At 44.9% G+C, this 21,895-nt stretch overlaps 1 protein-coding gene across 1 annotated transcript in view; it reads right to left on the bottom strand.

Annotated features, from left to right (window-relative positions):
* LOC146336125 (carbonic anhydrase 15-like) overlaps positions 1 to 21,895 on the bottom strand; it is a 66,873-nt gene that overhangs the window by 9,057 nt on the left and 35,921 nt on the right. Inside the window, exons 9-11 of the mRNA XM_084819263.1 lie at positions 12,921 to 12,956; positions 10,393 to 10,563; positions 6,649 to 6,809 (exon numbers count right to left, since the gene is read on the bottom strand). Coding sequence (XP_084675389.1) covers positions 6,649 to 6,809; positions 10,393 to 10,563; positions 12,921 to 12,956 — 368 coding nt within the window. The remainder of the gene's footprint in view (positions 1 to 6,648; positions 6,810 to 10,392; positions 10,564 to 12,920; positions 12,957 to 21,895) is intronic.

The following is a 21,895-nucleotide window of genomic DNA, read 5'->3' as shown; positions in this document are numbered from 1 at the left end:
AGGGGGTTGGACCCGATGGTCATGTAGGCTCCTTCCAACCCTACTATTCTATGATTTTATGTTCTTATGTTCTTAGAACAATATGACAATTGAACCAATTACCTAGGGAAGTGGTGGGCTCTCCCACACTGGAGGCATTCAAGATGAAGTTGGACAGCCTTTAACCTTAATAATTTCCTTCATTTTCTTATGATTATGGTTATGATTATGATTATTAGGGACTATGATTAGTAATATTTCTGGTTGGTTGATTTTAGCTTTACCATTATATGTTAGTTGAAAAGCATTTTATGGCTAGGGGAAAAGAATTGTATGCCTGTTTCCTTGCTATAAATCTGAGGATATGTTACTGAATTTAGATGGATTACCTAGGCTGTACTGAATTGTAATATTTGGCAATGGCCAGGATCTCTTCTCGATCACCCCAGAGTGCAGGAAAAGGAATAATGGGCTCAAGTTGCAGGAATCCAGATTCCAGCTGAACAGCAGGAAAAACTTCCTGACTGTTAGAGCAATACAGCAGTGGAACCGATGACCTAGGGAGGTGGTGGGCTCTCCCACACTGGAGGCATTCAAGATGAGGCTGGACAGCCATCTGTCAGGGAAGCTCTGACTTGGATTCCTGCATTGAGCAGGGGGTTGGACCCGATGGTCATGTAGGCTCCTTCCAACCCTACTATTCTATGATTTTATGTTCTTATGTTCTTAGAACAATATGACAATTGAACCAATTACCTAGGGAAGTGGTGGGCTCTCCCACACTGGAGGCATTCAAGATGAAGTTGGACAGCCTTTAACCTTAATAATTTCCTTCATTTTCTTATGATTATGGTTATGATTATGATTATTAGGGACTATGATTAGTAATATTTCTGGTTGGTTGATTTTAGCTTTACCATTATATGTTAGTTGAAAAGCATTTTATGGCTAGGGGAAAAGAATTGTATGCCTGTTTCCTTGCTATAAATCTGAGGATATGTTACTGAATTTAGATGGATTACCTAGGCTGTACTGAATTGTAATATTTGGCAATGGTATAATCTTTTAAGTAGAGTGATACTTGAAGTTTATGTGTAAGGGAGTCTAAATTTAAGCCTTTTATGTAACTTTTTTTAATACCTTTCTTGTTCCCTTTGTTTTCCTGTTCTTTCACCATTTTCCTTCTCTTTCCTTTTTATATTTTCTTTTTTGTTTTTTTGGTTGTTGCTGTGTCCTCAAGAATACTGTAATGTTGAAAACTGAAGATGGTAATTATATTGTTGGTATTCTTTATTTCATTTATTAAGATAGAAAGTAGAATAAAAATTAAGTAAAAAAAAAACAAAAGATGAAGTTGAACAGCCATCTGTCAGGGGTGCTTTGATTTGGATTCCTGCATTGAGCAGGGGGTTGGACTCAATGGTCTTATAGGCCCCTTCCAACCCTACCATTCTATGATTCTATGAATGTGACTTGCAGATTCCACAGCAGACTGGCTTTTTCTGAGTTACATGGATTTTGCAGACTTGGAAGCTAATTTTTCACTTTGGGGGAGGATGTGCACAAATTTGCATTCATGCACACTTGTGCAAATGCGCTAATCTGCATTTACCAAATTATCATAAGGAGAATGAAATTCTGGTAAAGAAAATAAGATTCTGTCAATGAGCGGATGACAGAATGAAAGACACCTGACAATCTGCAAAACACAGTCGGAACAGATCTAACAAAATCCATACATCCCTATGAATGGGTTTGGCTTAGTGCTGTGCCAAAAATTTCTGCCACATTTTTTTCAACCATTCGCATTCAATTTGATATAAAAGAAATGGCTTTCAAAAATTAATTCAATGGTCAAGAACATTTTGGAGAAATTCTCATGGGTTGGGTTTGGGTTTCTTTTGCTTACCATACTTAGGAGGTGGCCAAAGAGTGAACACAAGAGCCCCATGTTTCATTGTACGATCATCTCTCCAGCAGTCTGTAGCCACCTCTGCTTCCCACTCTTCAATTAAAGCCCAGGGGAAGACATCACATGGTAATTACTCCCACAGGGCTTTTTCAAATCAAGAAGCACAGGCAGCCTGGGAGGCTGCAGAGCAATGGAGAGAAGTGTAATAGAAAGAAGAAAAACACGCACCCGGCACCCTTGGCCACCCCTCACAGTTATTAGGTAACACCACCAAAATACATTCAAAATAAGCGATAAAGCATCCTGTGAAAGAAGCAGAAAAGCAGAAGCCTCTTCCATGGAGAAGAAAAATGCAGGAAAATTGGAGGACAGATTTTGGCATAGCGCTACCTCCATCTATTCCCTTGAGCTAGAAACAACATTGCCCCCCTCACACCTGCATTGTGGTGGATGCAAAATGGGGGCTATGTTGCCAACGCGGTTGATGCTGTTGCCACTTCCAGTGGCAGCGCAAAAAGACCAAGGACATTTACAGAAAAAGAAGACGCTGCGCTACAACCCTTGCCAATGGTGAGCCCTACCTGTGAGAAACGGTTGAGAATTTCTCCTGTCACTGGAGAAATTCAGTGAACTTGTCCCTCCAGGTTCTCTTCCAACAAATGGGGTGGAGAATTTTGAGAGACCATGTGCGCACAGCTCTAGTTGGCCACAGAAGCAATGGAACTCACAGCCTGAATGTCAGAAATAGCAGGAATGATGCATCCACTCCCCACTCCAGCTCTTAGCTTTTAGAGACCACGGGGAGGAGGAAAATGCACCGGAAAATGATTGTACCCCGAGGAGTTAGGGTGACGTGGCACAAACTATTCCTTCCATGCCTGAATCCCCTGAACGGCCTTAAGAACCAGGCCCCTTCAGGGTTGTCAAGCCTCTTGGCTTGACTTTTTTGCCTTTCAAGGTTAGCCGCTTGCCATCCCCTTCTCCTTTTGCCTTCAATCTTTCCCAGGGTCATTTATTTATTTATTTATTTATTGCATTTATATCCCGCCTTTTTTCCTCTTGCAAGGAACCCAAGGCGGCTTACATGATCCTCCTCCTCTCCCTTTTATCCTCACAACAACAACCCTGTGAGGTGGGTTGGGCTGAGAGTCTGTGACTGGCCCAAAGTCACCCAGTGAGCTTCCATGGCTGAGTGGGGACTAGAACCCAGATCTCTGGGCTCCCAGTCCAACACTCTAGCCACTACACCACACTGGCTCTGTGTGTGTGTGTCTTTTCCAGAGAGTTTTCTCTTCACATTAGGCAGCCAAAATATTTGAGCAAAAAGAACCTTTGCATCTTGGCGAAACACATGGGAAGGAGGCTGGACCTTAAAGTCTTGCAACTCACACTGAACATTTTAACAAGGCATCCAACCACAGGCTTGCCCTCTTCACATGTATCGGGGGGCACATATGAAGGCAACAAATAACAGCAACAGTTAAAAGAAAAACCACACATTTAGATTGTTTTGTGCACAGATCATGAATGCACAGTGCTATTTTTATGTTGTCATGCTTACTCTGAAAGGGTAGGTTGCTGCATCAAGGCAATAATATCCCATACATTTTAGCGACCTGTTTCCCAATTCTTTATTTAACCACTAAGATCATTGAAACGCTATGACTCGCTCTTCCTGGGGTCATAAAAAGCCCTTTCATCTCTTCTTCATTTTGCTCACTACCTTGATGAATGGTTGGCTTGTCCATCCATTGCTAGATCAAAAGGTGGCAATCCCAGGATCTCCCTAAATTGATAGCTTGTCATTTAAAATACAGAGAATGGATTTGGGATTATTCATTGTATGCCATTGAACTCCTCTTTGGACAGATGGCAGACACTTACTCCCATATATGCATAAGGCTGGAGACACTCAAGCAGTTGTTGAAGGTACTCCAGTGCCCTGGTGCTAAACCCTGGTATGCTTTGATGAAATCTGGCTTGTCGTCGTGTCTGAACTAGGGATGTATGGATAGCATTAAATCTGTTCTGTCTGTGTTTTGTGGATTGTCTGGCATCTTTCATTCTGTTGGCTGCTTGTTGACAGAATCTGATTTTTTTAGGGATGTGTGAGAATTCCATTCTACTTGTGCTAATGCGCACTTTTGCTAATGCATGTTTGCACATATGTGCATTCGCGCAAGTCCCCCCAAAAGGGGGGGGGATGGTCCTCAAGTCCGCAGAATTCACGCAACTCAGAAAAAGCTGGACCGCTGCAGATGCTGCTGGTCAGATTCATAGAAATCCAAACTTTATTGAATCCACTGTGGATTTGAACTCATCCCCACAAACCAACCATGGTTTCTTAACCAGTTACAAACCACAAACAGAATCCATGGTTTGTTCTTTGCTTATGAAGTCGGGTGTGTTGAAACCATAACTTGTTGTGATGTCTGAACCCAGAATTATGGCTTATTATGGCTAGTTTGCACTGCTGAAACAGAAGTGCCCAGCAAAAGCAGCCTGAAAACGAAATGGTTCTGAAGAGGGCTGGCAAAATGGGGGAGAGAAAGAAACCAGTTTGTTTGCTCATCTGCAAGGTGATTCATGGCTAATGCAACAAACCATGGTTAACATAAACCATGGTTTAGCATTATGTGCAAATGCAGCCAATTAAAAAGATCGGGTAGAAGGTGAAGGACTGTGCCGGAGCCCCTGGAGTGCTGCTACCAGTCAGAGTAGCCACCACTGGGGTAGAAGGAGAAATAGCCTGATACGATCTAAAGGCAGCTTCCTATGTTCCTGTGAAAGGTCCCCACACTATGCCCAGCAATGCCTCTAGCTAGCAGGGGAGTCTGGCTCAGATTTCAGTGGGGCGGTGAATCCATTCTGGGTTTCAGTCAGGACTCAAAAGGAACTGTCCAAGGTGCAGAACCCTATCCCCAAAATGGATTCACAGCCCTACCAAAATCAGAGCCACCAGCCTCCATCACCAGGTAGGGTGGCCATGTGTCCTCTGTTACAGAGGTCAGACCTCTATCTGAAGGGCTGCTAGAGGACAGTCCTCTGTTTGAAGGCTGCCTCTATTTGAAAGGCTGCCCTGCCCAAGTCTGGTTTAGAGATAAAGAGGATATCTTAATAGATATCTTAAGGAGCGCCTCCAGCAACACCAGACAGGCCACTTAACAAGATCAGCCTCGGATGGCCTTCTCTCTGTCCCATCAGCCAGGACAGCTAGACTGGTGGGGACGAGGGAGAGGGCCTTTTCTGTGGTGGCCCCCGCTCTGTGGAACTCCCTCCCTAGGGAACTCTGCCATGCCCCCTCTTTAATGAGCTTCCGCCGTGCATTAAAAATGTGGTCGTTCAGGCAGGCATTTGGGGTGGGTTAGGGTATTTTAGAAAAGTTTTTATTGTAGAATTTTATTGTTTTAAACTGTTTTATTATATGCTGTACATCGCCCAGAGTGGCTAGGTGACCAGCCAGATGGGCGATTAATAAATTTAATAAAGAAATAATAAATAAAGAAATAAAGAACCATCAGAAGGGACAGCAGAGGCCTTGAAGCTGCCAAGCCACAGTTAGCATCTGGAGAGCAGACTGAGCAGGCAGGAACACAGATCACAGCCTCCCCTGCTATGCAATATAATTTATATTTAAATTATTATAATTCTCATTAAATTTGTATTTATACATGTAAATTAACTGCATGGGGGGAGGGCAAATTGGTGTCTTCTTTTTTTGGTAGGGATGTATAGATTGTGTAAAATCCATTCCATCTGTGTTTTGCAGACTGCAAGGTGCCTTTCATTCTGTCCTCCGCGCATTGGCGGAATTGGATTCTTTTGTTGTTTCCTACGGGGGAATGCACATTTTTGGATTAATTTTTTTTTAATTTTGTGTATTTTTCTACAAAGACATTTGTGCCAAATTTGGGCAAGTTAGAGGACCAGTCTGCAAGTCCACAGCCAGTGTGGTGTAGTGGCGGGAGTGTTGGACTGGGAGCCGGGAGATCCGGGTTCTAGTCCCCACTTGGCCATGAAGCTCACTGGGTGACTTTGGGCCCATCACAGACTCTCAGCCCAGCTTACCTCACAGGGTTGTTGTTGTGAGGATAAAATAGAGAGGAGGAGGATAATGTAAGCCACCTTGGGTTCCTTGCAAGAGGAAAAAGGCGGGATATAAATGCAATAAAGAAATAAAATAAAAAATCCATCCAACAGGAGAAAAGCTGGTCTGCTGCAGAATCCATGGGGCAGATCCATGAAAATCCAAACTCATTTGGTTCTGTTGTGGATTTCTCCAACATCCCTATCTTGGATGGATGCATTTCCTCTTTTTTTTTTTTTTTTTGGCAAACTGAGAGGGAAGGCGCTATGCACAAAAACACCAGGAAGGAAAAAATTCCAAAGCTCCATTGAGTATGGTCTATGGTAATTGTTTCGTCATTGTGAAAATCTCTAAAATGCTCTGCCTTACACATTTCGAGATGAAGTCTCTTATTCAGGAGTAATTAACCTCTTGGTTAGGCTTGCTTCTATTTCCGTAGGAACTGGTCTGTTCTATCAACTGTCATGGCAAATAAACAATTACCATAGACCATACTCAGTGGCGCTTTGGGATTTTTTCCTTCCTGGTCTCTTTTTCAGCAAGGCATAAGGCACCATACCTCTAGCCAACTACATTTTCTGTTCTCTCTTCCTCCTGCTCGATCTAAGTGCCCTTTCCGTTACTGCAATGCGTTGCTAACAAAAATCTAACGTCTGGAAGCTCAGCTTACCTCCATGGGGTACTGGCACCCGTCAATCGTGTGCTCGGAGCCATTTCTGTTGAGGTCCCCCCAGTGAAAGTGGAACTGCAAGGCCCGGTACTTGTCGCGAAGTCCTCCTTTGGTGATGTTGATTTGTTCTGCGGTCGAGGCTCCATCCAGGTTCATTATGACTGCAAGGGAGAGCAGGTCAAAAGTGCAGTTGAGAGACAGATAAAGCAGTTCTCTGCCAGGCTTACAGAAACTGCCAGCCTTTGTCTCCCCTCCATCTGTTGGAAGGGAATTGACGACTTGCTGCTAACCATGAAGGCTTGAGCTGCATAGAATCATAGAGTGACAAGGGGCCTACAAGACCCTCAGGTCCAAGCCCCTGTTCCACACAGGATTCCCAGGCAGTCTCCCATCCAAGTACTAACCAGGGCTGACCCTGCTTAGCTTCCAAGATCAGATGAGATCAGGCAACTCTCTCTTCTACGGAACTTACAGGAGACCTGTTCTGTTAGCGGCTGAATGAAAAAAAAAATGGCAAAAACCTTGCAAGTAGACTGCAGTGAAATATGGAGATGGTAAATGGATCATCATGCCTACAAACTAATCACATACGTGGCTCTCTTGCTTGTGCCTGTGCATGGAATTCTGTGCTTAAGGGTGCAATCTTATACATATCTACTCAGAAGTAAGTCCCATTGAATTCAATAGGGCTTACTCCCAGGTAAGTGTCTAGGGATTGCATCCTAAGTGTGCATGAAGCATGATTTAGCAATAGCAGCATTTCATCTTAGAGATGGTCTGAGGTAATGAAACTGGGTTATATCCAATGTTAGTCCTACTTAGAGTAGCCCCAACAGTATTGCCTTCTGGGCAGGGCAAGAGATGTGTTTGGGATACTTCAGAAACTAACTATCCTGCTTCCACTGCTGCTGGGGCAGAACTCCAGGGATTCAGTCAGGGTTAATTCCAAAAGCAAGGTCAGTAGGCAGTCCAAAATCAAACACTGGGAGATCCAGGGAAGAGCTCAGTTAGCAGGGAAACACAAATACAAAGCAAGGAGCAGGTGCATAGATGTTGTTCCAGGACTCTGTGCCTGGAACTGAAGGCTTTTAACACTGGGTCTTCAGAGCCCTATCCAGGGCGCAGTGCAGGCCATCAGTGACACCTGACCAATGGTCTACTTGAGAGCAGAGCCTTGCTCACAGGTATATCTTTACTCATGAGGAGACCCTATTCCTCAGACGATGTCAGGGTTGGATCTGAGCCCATAGAGTCCCAAAGCAGCTCTGATTCTGAGGAGGAGACACGTTCCGTGGGATAGGAACTCTCTCAGATTTCAGAGGTGCAGCTGGAGGGGGAGCCCCTCCCCGCTCACATTCCAGTCACCCTGGCATGGAAAGGGAGGGACAACTTGAGCTTTTAGACGCGAGGTGCAGGCACAAGCGAGAGGTTGCAAGAGCCGAGCTTAGGCGCTCAGCCCGACTGGCTCGACGTCAACAGCTGCGCCCCAAGTCCCCACGGGAGAGGGGGAGAACTTCTCCTCCCACTCCTTAAGTTCAGAGAGTTGCCGTGCTTTTTCCCAAATGGAGACGAACTGACCTCCTAACTCTTAGATTCCCCTAGTTGGCTGTCCCTTTGTATTCCCCCTGAGTCTGAGGAATTAGCATCTGTAAGCTTCATTAGGTTGAATGGAATTAAAGCCTTGGAAAGTAGCCCTTTTGTCTAAGTGTTGATTCTGGCTATTGGAGGATTCAGTAGGCAACAGGGGCATCCTGACAGACAGGCATTTCTGGGTCTGGCAGCTGGCTGAACCTTGACCTTTAGACACCTGAACTCCCTTGAGCGAGTGCCCCCAAGTGTGAGAGGGGGCTAACTATGTCTTGATGGTTATTTATTTATTTATTTATTGCATTTATACCCTGCCTTTTTTCCTCTTGCAAGGAACCCAAGGTGGCTTACATTATCCTCCTCCTCTCCATTTTATCCTCACAACGACAACCCTGTGAGGTGGGTTGGGCTGAGAGTCTGTGACTGGCCCAAAGTCACCCAGTGAGCTTCCATGGCCGAGTGGGGACTAGAACCCGGATCTCCCAGCTCCTAGTCAATGGCTGTCTCCACCGAGGGCCCAGGACTCCCCTGATCCACTTTAAGGCCCTCAGACACAGGCAGTGTTTTATGGATTCCGTTCCAGTTAATCGTTTTGGATTATATTGTATTTTAAATATTTGTTTTGCATTTTATCTTTTAATTGTGATTAGGGTGATGAGCTGAGGCTGATACTGTTTTTATGGATTTCTTGTTTTCAGTCTGTTATACCCTTCTTGTTTCTGCCATTGCCACCACTTTTGAGGTAAACGAATGGGGACGGGGGAGTCTGCCTGGGGTCGAATGGAGGACTGACTGGGAGGGCTTTACGGGACGGCAAGGGCTGCTGGAGATGAAGATCCAGGAAATCTTGACCACCTTTGGTTTTGATTAGAGCTGGAGAAGAATATTGCCTCATATGTGAGGCAGGCTTTTAAGAGCTCCCAGCCCCAATGTTTCTTTCTAAGCCTGGCTTGGGAATGCTTCCCTGGCATGTGTACTTGTGACTGAGGGTGGATGGACAGGAGTACGAAGAGGGAGTCTGAATTCCTCAGTAACGGCTACATAGTTTGGACTGGGGTGGGTAAGAATTTTGTTTCAGTTCCTTTTTGAAAAGAATTTGCCAAAATGTACACATTTCTTCATATTCGGGACAGAAAGAACTTGAGATTTTTTTAACAAATGCAACATGGGAGAAAGAGAAACTGGCAGACTCACCCAACCAGGTTCAGGTCTTACAAATCTGGGTTTGAACCCCTATGTATTCAGCCATATTAATGCTGAGTTAGGGTTGCCAACTCTTCTTTTCTGACAGGCTCCCCATCTTTAACAGCTACATGGGAGGCAGGTACAGCATGGTCTTCTCCATATCGGGAATAACTATACCTATGGGATTTGGCTGGGGCAGATAGAGGGGATTTTCTCTTCAGTTCATAATTTCTCAGAAGTTACCAAAATGTATAAAGTTCATATTCAGGGGAGAAAGAATTTGAGTTTTAAGAAACTTCAAAGGTGGGAGAAACTGAACTCCCTGGTTCCTCCATCCTGTATTGCCCCTGCAGTAGGCTTCGAACTCTTAATTTAGAGGTGCCAAGATAGTGATAAATCAGACCCAGGTTTACTTACAAGGAGATACTTTATTGAGTAACTTACAGCACACAGGCGTACCCAATGGTTGGATGAGACAGCTTCTCTGAACCCAGAGCCATGGGGTACAATGGGTTTTATACCATCCATGTCAGCAGTGAGGCAGCATGACAACAGCAAGCGTTGATTAGCATTCATTCCCAGCATAGACTAGCAGTGCTTGGTCAGAAGGAAACTTTCCCAGCACAGACACCTGCAGCTTTAAGGCAAAACAAGCTTCACTTCCCAGGCGCATCCTGATAAGACCCTCTAGCTCATTAGTATGGGATGTGCTTGAGGCCACACTATCAGCCTTTGACTCATCCTGGTAAATCAAGAGGTGGGTGGGTACTGGGGTGGGTAAGAATTTTGCTTCAGTTCCTTTTTGATCAGAATTTACCAAAATGCACACATTTCTTCATATTTGGGACAGAAAGAACTTTGGGTTACTCACTCCAAAAAATGTTCTCCTGTCAAATTAAATCCAAATATGCATCAAAGAAAACATGTTACCAGGAAAGCGTTTGCAGAAGGAGCTGCACCTTCCCAGCCTACCTGTGTGCCCATCGTTCAACAGTTTCCACCTGCCAGGAGGGGCCTGGTCATACCCCTCAAACAAGATTTCATCGAGGCTCTTGTCCCGTCGCGCTTTTCTCCTGTCGATGTTAATGGGCGACTGGTTCTCTCCCCCACAGCTAGTCGTGATGTCCTTCCAGTGCAAAGGGCCTTAAAAAAAATGAAGAGAGTGAGGCAGAGATAGGACTAAGAGCGCATGAAATGCACACTCTCAGTGGTGTGGTGGTAAATCTTGAAGTGCTGGTGCTCATCTGGACAGCCCCCATAGACACCCCTGCCCCAAGGGGAGTCCAAAACTCAAGGCAGCTCTGTTGATCCATAGCAACAAACCACTTCCAGCAGGTTTCTTCTCTACCAGGAGCAGGTCTTGTGTAAAGCGAATGGGTCTTAACTGCTCATTCAATACCAAGCCACTCCAGAATAGTTTGCATTACAACAGGGAATAATATATTGTTGCTGGGAAAATTCATTTCCACCCAGCTACTGTGAGGACTACAGCTAAGCTCAGAGTGAATTCTAAAGGAGTGGGGGTAGCAGATGATGTTGGTGTCCCTGCTGGGATGTAGGGATTTTGTTAAATCCATCCTGTCCGAGTTTTGCACACTGTCAGGCATCTTTCATTCCACCATCTGCTCACTGATGGGATCAGTTCCCTCCCCCCCAGAATTTCATTCTACTTGTGCTTATTCACTATAATATTATAATATTATTATTATCTGCGCAAGTGTGCATTTAGCACTGATGAGCACTTGCGCAAATGCACATTAATGTGAATTAGCAGTAATGTGAATCGGTGCTACTACAAATTAGCACGAATCCACCCCAAAAGTGAAAAACTGGTCCACGAGTCCGTGGAATCCGCGTGACTCAGAAAAAGCCAGTCCGCTTTTTCCAGAAAAAGCTGTGGAATCTGCAGATCAGGTTCATACAAATCTGAACTCATTTGAATCCATTACAGCGTTCTCTGACATCCCTAGTCCCTGCTAATAAAAGTGTCAGCACTGCATTCTGGTGACCCCTCGCTCTACTACAACCTGCTCACTCTACCAACAAAGGTGGAGAAGAAAGGCTCCTTGCTTGGAGAGGACATGGTGGACCCCAGGGGAGGAAGATCTGGGCCTCCTAATGCCCCAGCTTATTGACCCATTTAGCCGGGACCAACAGCTTGGTTGTGCATAGTTGACATAATGAAATCGATCTTTGAGAATTTTGACATGCACTGACCTGATCTGGAATTGCTGGACTAACATGCAGGTCAGAAGATAGCTATCCATCAGATTTCACACTTCCAAATGTTATGACACCATTCCCAACTCAAAAACGTATCCCAAAAATAATTTCAAAATGCGCATTTTGGGATAAATTCATCTAGAAATGTGGATTTCAGAATACATCCATTCAAAAATACATAAGATACTTTCAGGCTGCAAATGTATAATCACTTGCCTGGGAGTAAGCCCTACTGAACTCAATGAACTTATTTCTGAGTAGACGTGTATAGGAGTGCACTGAAAGAAATGCTATTTTAAGAGAAAATACATTAAAATACACTGAATACATGGACACAGCAGTCCTACAGGTTGACGTGAGAGCTCTGATGTCAAAGCCTTCAACAACAACAACAACAACCCCAAAGTATTGCTGGGCTTATGCTGGCTGGGAGGGAGGGAGGGAGGGAGGGAGGGAGGGAGGGAGGGAGGGAGGGAGAGCATTTTTTGTCTTTCCTTTTCCAGTTGTTTTTTTTCTGGGTCCCTCCCATTAAAGTCAATGGAAGGGAAATGAACTGCACCAGCTCCAAGGCTGTTAAATTCCCCCAGCTGCAGTTAAATGGAATCAATTTGTATTGATTTTTCTTTTTTAGAGGATTCTGGTAAAATCAACACCTCCGCCAGCGAACTTGTGCTACACAGATGCCCCAGCCAAAACACTCATTAGCTTTCCTCTGTTGTTCCTTCCACCTTTCCTGCCAACAACAGGAGATGCCCTTTTGCTGAGACGACCTTCATTAATAATCACAAGCAGGGTTTTTCTTATATATAATTCAACAGGATTCCCTTACCGGGCCTATATTTAGTCTGACAGACGAAACAAGCTATTTTTGTGAACGCCACAGTCTCTGAAGACCCAAGAGCAGCTTCCATTCTAATCCAGTTTATTTTTATTCTCTCTCCGGGCATCCCTGCATTATAGGCTATAGCTCAGTGCTAGAACATACGTTTTGCTTGAAAAAGGTCTTGTATTTCAGTCTCCGCCATCCCCGGTTGAAAGGAGCCCATGTGTACTTTCCCCCGCCCCATTGGTTAAAGTATGAAAATGTTTTTTCTTTTTTTCAAAACATGCCTCTGGAAAATGTGCGTTTTCTATGGAACACATTTTGCAATCACCAGCTCAGGAATATGCAAGCCCTCTCCGAAAAATGCGCTCACATTCTGGGGTTCAAACGGGGCAAATTCTGTTTTAAAAAAAATGGCTCAAAATGATATTTCTCGTACACTTCAAATACTCACCACATTTCAGATCTTGCGAATCATAGCACCAAGTACCTGGCAGGGGGGAATGAAGAAAGAAAACATGTAAGAAGAGAGGAAGAGCAGAACCAATAGCTGAACAAAAGCCCCTGATTCTGGTGGAAGAAAAAGCACCACTGTGCATCACATGAAGAAACATATGATGCACACAGTGTGTGCATGTGTGCGTATAAATGTGTATGTGTGTGCCTGTGTGTGTGTGTGTTGAGGGGTGAGTCAGTCATCTTAAAAAGTGTATTGTAGAGACGGGAAAGGGGCAGAAAAGGGCAACTAAAATGATCAAGGACTTGGAGCACGTTTTTCTACCCAGAAAGCCTCAAGCAGCCTTCCCCAAAGTGGTGTCCTCTAGATGTGCCAGACAGCAACTTCCATTGACCCCAGCCAGGCAGGAATTGTAGTCCAACAACACCTAGAGGGTGCCATGTTGGGAAAGGTTGGGCTAAAGTGTTTGGGGCTTTTTCAAAGAAGGAGACAACCAGCTGGGAAGGTTGATAGAGGCTTATGGAATGATGCATGGTGTGGAGAGAGAGAGAGAGAAGGACAAATGGGTGCTGCAGCTAAAGAACTAAAGAAATCACTTATTTGCACAGCACATAATTCATTCATGGAATTTGCTATCACGGGATGTGAGGACAGCCAATAGCTTTGATGGCTTTAAAAGGCAGATTTGCCAAATTCATGGACTAGGTTGGGTGGACCAAGAGCTTCATTTATCTATTATACGGGAATGGCGGGCCAAGCAGGGGTCACCTGTGAGCTTACCAGCCACCTAACACTTAGCAGCAGCAGCAGCATTGATTAGTATTAGTATTATTAATCACCTACCTATTCATTCCAGAGACCAAAGCTGCAGAAGTATTAGTATTATTAAGAAGTTATCATATAACAGTAAAAAAGAAGAATGTTAACAGCAGCAACAGGAACCAAACAATAATGAAAAGCATTTAAATAATATTTAAAAGTTATAAAAAAAAGATAAAAGAAAGAAAACATGGTTGCACTTTACCATGGAAATGAAGGTTCCAAGTCTAGACAAACAAGAGCCATCTCTCTATAAACCTATCAGCTTGGTTCCTAAAATAACTCCTTGAAAAGCAGGTTAATTGTTATTGGGGTTTTTAATATATTTGTTTTATTACTGTTTTTAATTACTTTTTAAAAAATGAGTATATGATTCTTAAGTCTCCTTGAGCACCATTTTCTTGGTGGAAAGGTGGGGGATAAATCAAATAAATAATAAACAGAAACAGCAATCCTATACACACTTACCTAGGAGTAAACCCCACTGCATACAGTGTGACTTATTGTTGAGTATATGTGCTCTAAGGCTACAATTCTATACCCAGTTTCTTGGGACTAAGCTCAATGGAGCTTACTTTTGACTAGACATGTATAGAATTACATTGTTAGAATTAATTAGGAATCTGTTTCTATCTGCTACATTGCTTTCTGACCAAAACCTAAGAATATAAGAAGAGCCATGCTGGATCAGACCAAGGTCCATCGAGTCCCACATTCTGTTCACACAAAGGCCAACCAGCTGTCCACAGGAAACCCACAAGTAGGACATGAGTGCAACAGCACCCCCCACCCATGATCACCAGCAACTGCTGTACATAGGCATAGTTTCTCTGATACCAGAGGTAGCATGTAGGCATCACAACTGGTAGCCATAGATAGCCTTCTCCTCCAGGAATTTGTCCAGTCCCCTTTTAAAGCCATCCAAAGTGGTGGCCATCACTACATCATGTGGAAGTGAATTCCACAGTTTAACTATACACTGTGTGAAGAACCCCTTCATTTTATCCGTCCCAGAAAGCAAATGGTGAGGCTGAAAGAAAAGTCGCTTGCCCATGAACCGAAGTGCAAGGCAGCTGTGGGGTCTGAGTTCTGAAATGCAAACCCACTCTTTTGAACCCATGTAAAGATGGTGCTGGATGGCAGCCCTTTGCTTTGCAATGTGCCAGCCTCCCAGTTAAAAAAAGGATTATTTAAAAAAATCTAAAGAATTTAAATAAAAATCAGAAGGGGCAGAGACCCTAAGTCCATGGGCTCCATGCTGGAAACCCTCTAGCCGGTGCTGTGATGGTTTCAGGTTGCATTCCAACAACGGGCTGGATGCACCCAATCTCATCTGATCTCGGAAGCTAAGCAGGGTCAGCCCTGGTAAGTACTTGGATGGGAGACTGCCTGGGAATCAGGCATACTCATTGAGCAGGGGGCTGGACTCGATGGTCTTATAGGCCCCTTCCAACCCTACTATGCTATGATTCTATGAACATCTGGAGGGCTACACCTAGCTGTCCCTAGGATTACTGGGATGAAGACACAAAGAAACAATGATTGATCCCTCCATTTCTGAAAATATAAAGTTCATCTGTTACTCAAACCTGTTCCCATTCTTAGGCAAAACATAGGTTCCTTGGCTGGTGGAAAACAGAACTAGAGAGGGACTTAGGGATAAGACAGTGTGTGTGTGTGTATATATATATAATGCAAAATAATTTAGAGAGATAATTTAGAATTAAACATCGGTGCCCACAGGCAACACGTTGGAGATCTCTGCTCCAAAGAATGGCAGTGGAGCCCCTTGGGAGGGGCAACTATACCTGTGATGATGGTGCGGCTGCTGCTAGTAATAAACAATTTGCCTGCATTAAACAGAGCATAAATAAACGAAGCATCTGTAGGAAAGGAATCAGTGCAACTGGATGATAAAGAATCAACCTTGCCACATCATGTTAGTCTCTGCCTTCTTTTCGGTAGGATGAGTGAAGTACAAAGGGATCATGTTCGATTTTAGAGATGATGTCTAATGTTTGGGAAAACCTGCTAATGTAGCACCTCATCAAATCCAGCTCCCCAGATAAGAATTCAAATTGGATTGGAGAAGGAACAGCGAGGCACTGATTAAAAAACCTGATAGATTGCTACCAAGAAAGCACAGTGATTCATACCTGTGCGCCATGCTCTGGGGAGAGTAGTCCCTCCAGTTCTTACTCTCAGGAAAATGTGAGATCCAACTTTATTGCATGCTATCAGGAATGGACTGGCCAATATAAGCGAATGGGAGATTTTGCAGTCAACCGAGTAATTGAAGGCCAACACCTGGGGCTCTTAAGTGAACTAAACTCATAAAATTATCTAGCAATTCTATTCTGATTGATCAGTTGTGAAATATTAGATTTCCAGGCAGTTGGAACTGAAACACACTTCTGATACACTGGCATGATCTAAAGAGGGCCCTGTAAGAAACTGATAACTGAAAAATACCCCATTCTTGACTAAGAGAAATGTTGCCAGCAGGGATATGTGAGAATTTCCTTTTTGCTCGCAAAATCAGCAAGGAGGGCCTGTTTGAAGTCCTGAATGCGATTGCTAATGCAAGCACATGTTCAAACTGTTCACAAATTACTGGATATGTGCTTGTGTTCGATTTGTGCTACATCCCAGTTCGATTTTGCACAAATTTCCCCTGCAGACTGAGTTAGCACCACTTCCGTCTATGGCGGAAATTTGCGCAAATTTCACATTTGATCGCTGCTCGATTTGCACAATGTTCCCGTTAGAGAGCAACCAGTGATAACAAACATGAACACGAATGAAGCACAAGATGAGTGGTGGGACGATGTTCGGAGAATTGCTTGTTTGCCCATCCCTAGTGGGCAGTTCCTTGTGTTTAAACACAGAAATGTTCCAGCCTTGTAGGGAAAAGGACAATGGGAACTCTGGTCTTTTTCTTTTCTTTTTTGTAATACTTTATTGATCACACACGCACACTAAAAATGGCAGTGGGTAGAATCCAACTAAAGTCCTACATAGAGTGGATCCATTGAAAGAGATGGGACTTAAGTTAGTCATGTCTAATTTAAGTACCCATTTCAATGGGTCTACTCTAAGCAGGACTTTAGTTGGATTCTACCCAATGGGCCTGTTCAGATGGGCAGAGGGAGAGGGTGGTTAGGGTAACTACGGAGGGGGAAGTAACAAAACCATGTCACATGGGCCCACCAGATGATCATAGAACCATGCAGAGCCACTAGTTTCCACTAAGCACCCCCTCCATAGTTACCTGGCAATCTTCCTGGTGTGGTTAGCAAGCACCCCATCATCCTCCACAGCATGAACTGGCTCACAGCAGCCACTCCAGTGTCCAAAATGGCTGCATGACCACTGAGAAAGTCCACAAAAGTCGCCAGCAGTGGTGGATGCTCTAGGCAGCGGGCTCTATGGTCACAGCCTGGAAGTCCTCCAGAGCCTGTTTTAATGAGCACGGAGCCCACCAGACAACATGGTAAGCCACTCCAGGCCTCTTAACCCTGTTGCAGGGTGGTGGTTAGCTGGGGTGGCTTACAAACCATGAGGAATGTGGTTTTCTCCCCACACACAACATGCTAAGCCACCATGGTTAGCAGAAATTCCCTAACCATCATGGCTTAGCATGACATCTGAACAGACCCAATATGTCCTACTTTAGAGAGAAGAGTCCTCTGTCAGAAAGTGTCCTCTATTGGAAGGGCTGTCCAGTCCAAGTCCAGTTTCAAAATAAAGAACCCTAAAAAGTGAGGGAGGGCAGGGGCCTTGAAGTTGCCTATCAACAGTTGGCACCTGGGCGGCAGATCGAGCAGCAAGCACACAGCTCACCTGGTCACTGTCTTCTCCACTCCAGGGAGAGATAATTGTATTTCTGTTCACTAGACGATTATTACTCAATGTGCATCTATACCTATAAATTAGTATATGCGAATTTGACACCAATCTGCATCCTCTTCTTTGGCGATGTGTAAATGGCCACCCAGAGATGGGTGTACCAGACCACCTTACCTGTCTCCTGAGAAACCTGTACAAGGGTCAAGAAGCAACAGTCAGAACCAGACATGGAACAACCGATTGGTTCCAAATTGGGAAAGGAGTATGACAAGGCTGCATATTGTCGCCCTGCTTATTTAACTTATATGCAGAGTACATCATGAGAAATGCCGGGCTGGATGAATCACAGGTCGGAATTAAGATTGCTGGGAGAATTCTCAACAACCTCAGATACGCAGACGATACCACCCTAATGGCAGAAAGCGAAGAGGATCTAAAGAGCCTCTTGTTGAGGGTGAAAGAGGAGAGTGCAAAAGTAGGGATGTACGAAAGTCCCTTACCTGAACCCGAAGCTTGATTTGCGGTGGGGGGGAGGCGCTCCGTCCCTCCCTGCTGAAATTCTGGCAGGGGGAGAGGCGCCCCGACCCTCCGGCCGCGAATCCTCCTGTCCTGCCAGGATGCAAATGGTGGCGGCCGTAGCTGCCGCCGTTTGTGTCCCTGCAGTCAGCCGTGATAGGCTACGTGAATGTTTACGTAGCCTATCACGGCTGAGTGAAAAGAAAAAAAAACCGTGCATACGCAAATGGCGGCACCCATGGGCGCCGCCATTTGCATACGCGTGGTTTGTTTTGTTTTTTCACTCAGCTGTGATAGGCTACGTAAACATTTACGTAGTCTATCACGGTGTTTTTTAAAAATCTAGCCGTGATAGGCTACGTAAATCTTTACGTAGCCCATCACGTGTGTTTTTTTTTATTTTTTTAACTTGGAAATGGCGGCGGCGGCAGCCGGTCAGAAGACCGGCCGCCGCAGCAGCCGCCACCAAACCACCGCCGAACCGCCGCCGGAGCTGCCGCCGCTGCCAGGGACATTTGCCCAAGGTAAGTCCCGTCCCGGGGGGGGCGGGGGGGCAGACCGTTTCTCCACCAATTTCGGGGGGCCAAATGCGCTGGCATTCGGCCTCCCTGAGATTCGTGGAGAAATTCTCTGATATCCCTATGCAAAAGCTGGTTTGAAACACAACATTAAAAAAACAAAGATCATGGCATCTGGCCCTATCACTTCCTGGCATATAGAAGGGGAAGAAATGGAAGCAGTGACAGATTTTATTTTCTTGGGCTCCAAGATCACCGCAGACGATGACTGCAGCCATGAAATTAAAAGACGCTTGCTCCTTGGGAGGAAAGCTATGGCAAACCTAGACAGCATAGTAAGAAGCAGAGACATCACCTTGCCGACAAAGGTTCGTCTAATCAAAGCTGTGGTTTTCCCAGTAGTAACATATGGCTGTGAGAGCTGGACTATAAGGAAGGCTGAGCGCCAAAGAATTGATGCTTTCAAACTGTGGTGCTGGAGAAGACTCTTACGAGTCACCTGGACTGCAAGGAGGTCAAATCAGTCAATCCTAAAGGAAATCAACCCTGAGTGCTCATTGGAAGGACAGAGACTGGAGCTGAAGCTCAAATATTTTGGCCACCTAATGCAAAGAGAAAAGTCACTGGAAAAGACCCTGATGCTGGGAAAGATTGAAGGCAGAAGGAGAAGGGGACGGCAGAGGATGAGATGGCTAGATAGCATCACCGATGCAATGAATATGAACTTGAGCACACTCCGGGAGAGAGCGGAGGACAGGAAGGCCTGGCGTGCTATGGTCCATGGGGTCATGAAGAGTCGGACACGACATAATGACTGAACAACAACAAAAATGGCCACCCTACTAAAAACTGATGAAGTGGAAAGAAAAAAAATAAAAGATGAGCTATGTACGTATTTTATTAAATATTTTGAAGACGTGCAAAATAGTGCACTGGTGCAGCCTTCTCCATCCTAGTGCCCTCCAGATGTGTAGGACTACACCTCTTACTACTTCCAGGCTACATAGCCAATGGTCAGGGATGATGGGAGTTATAGTCCAAAGGGCTCCAGGTTGGAGAAGGCTGCAATAACGCTATCAAACAATCCATCTGGAAGAATTGAAGGTTGCACAACTGCTTTTTCAGCAGTTTGAAAGAAGAAGTTTCATTTCTTCAGGTTTGAAGCAGTACTTTGGTTTTGGGGGAGGAGGGTATAAAAAGAGAGACTCAGAAAGACCAGAGCAGTAAGAGCAGAGTCGGGGAGAGCAGAGCCTGAAAAGGTAGAAGGAAGAAGCAGCCTGGAGAAGTCTAAGTACAGCTAGGGTAAAAGAACTTGCGTTTTCCAATTTTTATTTTCTCTTAATGCCTTTGTATCACTCGGCTCTATTCTGTAAATACAGTTACTTGTGATTTGCTTGCTTTATTTTATCAGTAAACTGTTGTGGTTAAACCCTGTGTCTAGAGTGTCAATCACCCCACGTCTACTGCCTAAGCCTCACATTACTGGGAAAGGGAATTTTAAAAGAAGGAAGGTGGGACTCTTAAGGAGGCAAGAGATCCTTAAGGAGTTGCTCAGGGGATCCAGGTCATAAGGAGAACCCTGACAGGGAGTGTCTGGGAACTGCCATTTTCATTTCCCACAATACCCCTGATGTAGCATTGCTTGGAAGCATCATGGGACATTGAAATGGCGGTTGAACTAGAGCAATCTTATCGTGCGAGGGCAGTCCACTGATGGAGGAGGAGGTTCATGAGATGGCACCTTACCAAGAGGTTTCTTAAACCTGGAGACGGCCCTGCCTTTTATAAAAAAAAAACCTAGGGCGCAATGCTATGCACATTTAGACAGAAAAAAGGCCTAAACTCCCAGTATACCCCAGCCAGCATGGCTGACTGGGGCAGGCTGGGAGCTGTAGGACTTTATTCTGTCTAAACATGCATAGGATTGCACCCTACGCTTGTATAAGCTGAGTCCACAGAGGAAGAGCCAGGATAAGCTGACATAAAATAAAAAGATGACAACAACCACCTGCCCCATTAAAGCTAAACTAATTCTGGATCTTAAAGGCCCTTTTAATGTCTTAGCCTGCCTCTTCAAAGAGAGCAACAAACTCTCGCAAAATCATTTTAATTCAAACATGCTGAACCCTCCATAATTTGTTTTAACTGGACTGTTCTTTCTCTTTTATCTTCTGTCTATTAATAATAGATCTGAAGAGCCTTTTATTGTAAGTTGAGAGAGTCTCTTGTTGTTCGGCATTCAATATTTGCTTTTCTCCTCTAATTATCCCTTGAACCTGCCCGTGTTTATTTTTATAGCTGTTCCCTTTGCACGCGGATGGCAGGAGGGGGCTGTGTCCCCCTCCTCCCGCCACCAAACCTTTCTTATTGCTCTTCTGGTTTTTACATCTCCTCTTAAACAGACTGCCCCCCGTTGCCCTTTGCTGTGCTTACTTCGAATTTCACCCAAATGAAATTCTACCAGAAGTCCCCTTCCAGCTACTCTTTAAATATTTCCACATTACGGTTCCTGTCAAGGCTCACGAGATCTGACCTCTTAAATTCCTTCAAGGAAAGCGCTTAACCCTTTGCCACTTTAGATCCGGCAGAAATACAGGGCGAAAGTTAGTTTACGGGATCAAAGCCCCATTCCGGTTTGTTTTTTCCCTTATTTATGTGCCATGTGCATCCTTTCCACGTCTCTCGATATGACTCTAGCATACGTCTTGAGATGTACTACAGCTTTTTCCCTGAAAAAGACTTAGGAAGAACTCACATATGAGTCATGGAAGAGTGCCATCTCCAGGTTTTTGAAGATCCTTGAGCAAGACACCCTCCCTCAGTGAGTTTACCTTCTCACTGCCAATCTCACCAGCTGCTATTGCTCCACGGCCTCATCATTGCCGCCACTTGCTTGCTTGACAGGCAGAGAGCCAGGGAGCAAGTCGGCCGTGGCATCTCCTGCTCCTCCTTCTCACCACCACTGTTGTCTGGGCTGAAGTGAGAGGCAGGCGAACCAGCAGGTTGCAATGCTGAAGAGGTGGAGCAACTCCAGGGGACTCTTGTCGGTGGGCCCCTGCTGGGGTGTGGGCCCTCGCCAGGTGCCCATCCATGCCTACCCTTGATGCCAGCTGTGCCATGGAGATTCATATTTCCAAGCCAGTCAGTACAAGACTTGGGTTTTGTATTTACTAGTTCGGAAATGCAAACCCCCATGGCTTGTCATTTTTGACTCAAATTCAAGACAAGCATTAGAGCCGTAAACGGCCCTCCTCCAAGCCAAGTGTTACT

The sequence above is a fragment of the Heloderma suspectum genome, chromosome 13 (assembly GCF_057233095.1).
Source record: "Heloderma suspectum isolate Gila_16-S chromosome 13, 16-S_ref, whole genome shotgun sequence".
Classification (NCBI taxonomy): domain Eukaryota; kingdom Metazoa; phylum Chordata; class Lepidosauria; order Squamata; family Helodermatidae; genus Heloderma; species Heloderma suspectum.
Note: the sequence above shows the minus strand (reverse complement) of the source record. Positions and strands in the feature narration are given on the sequence as shown.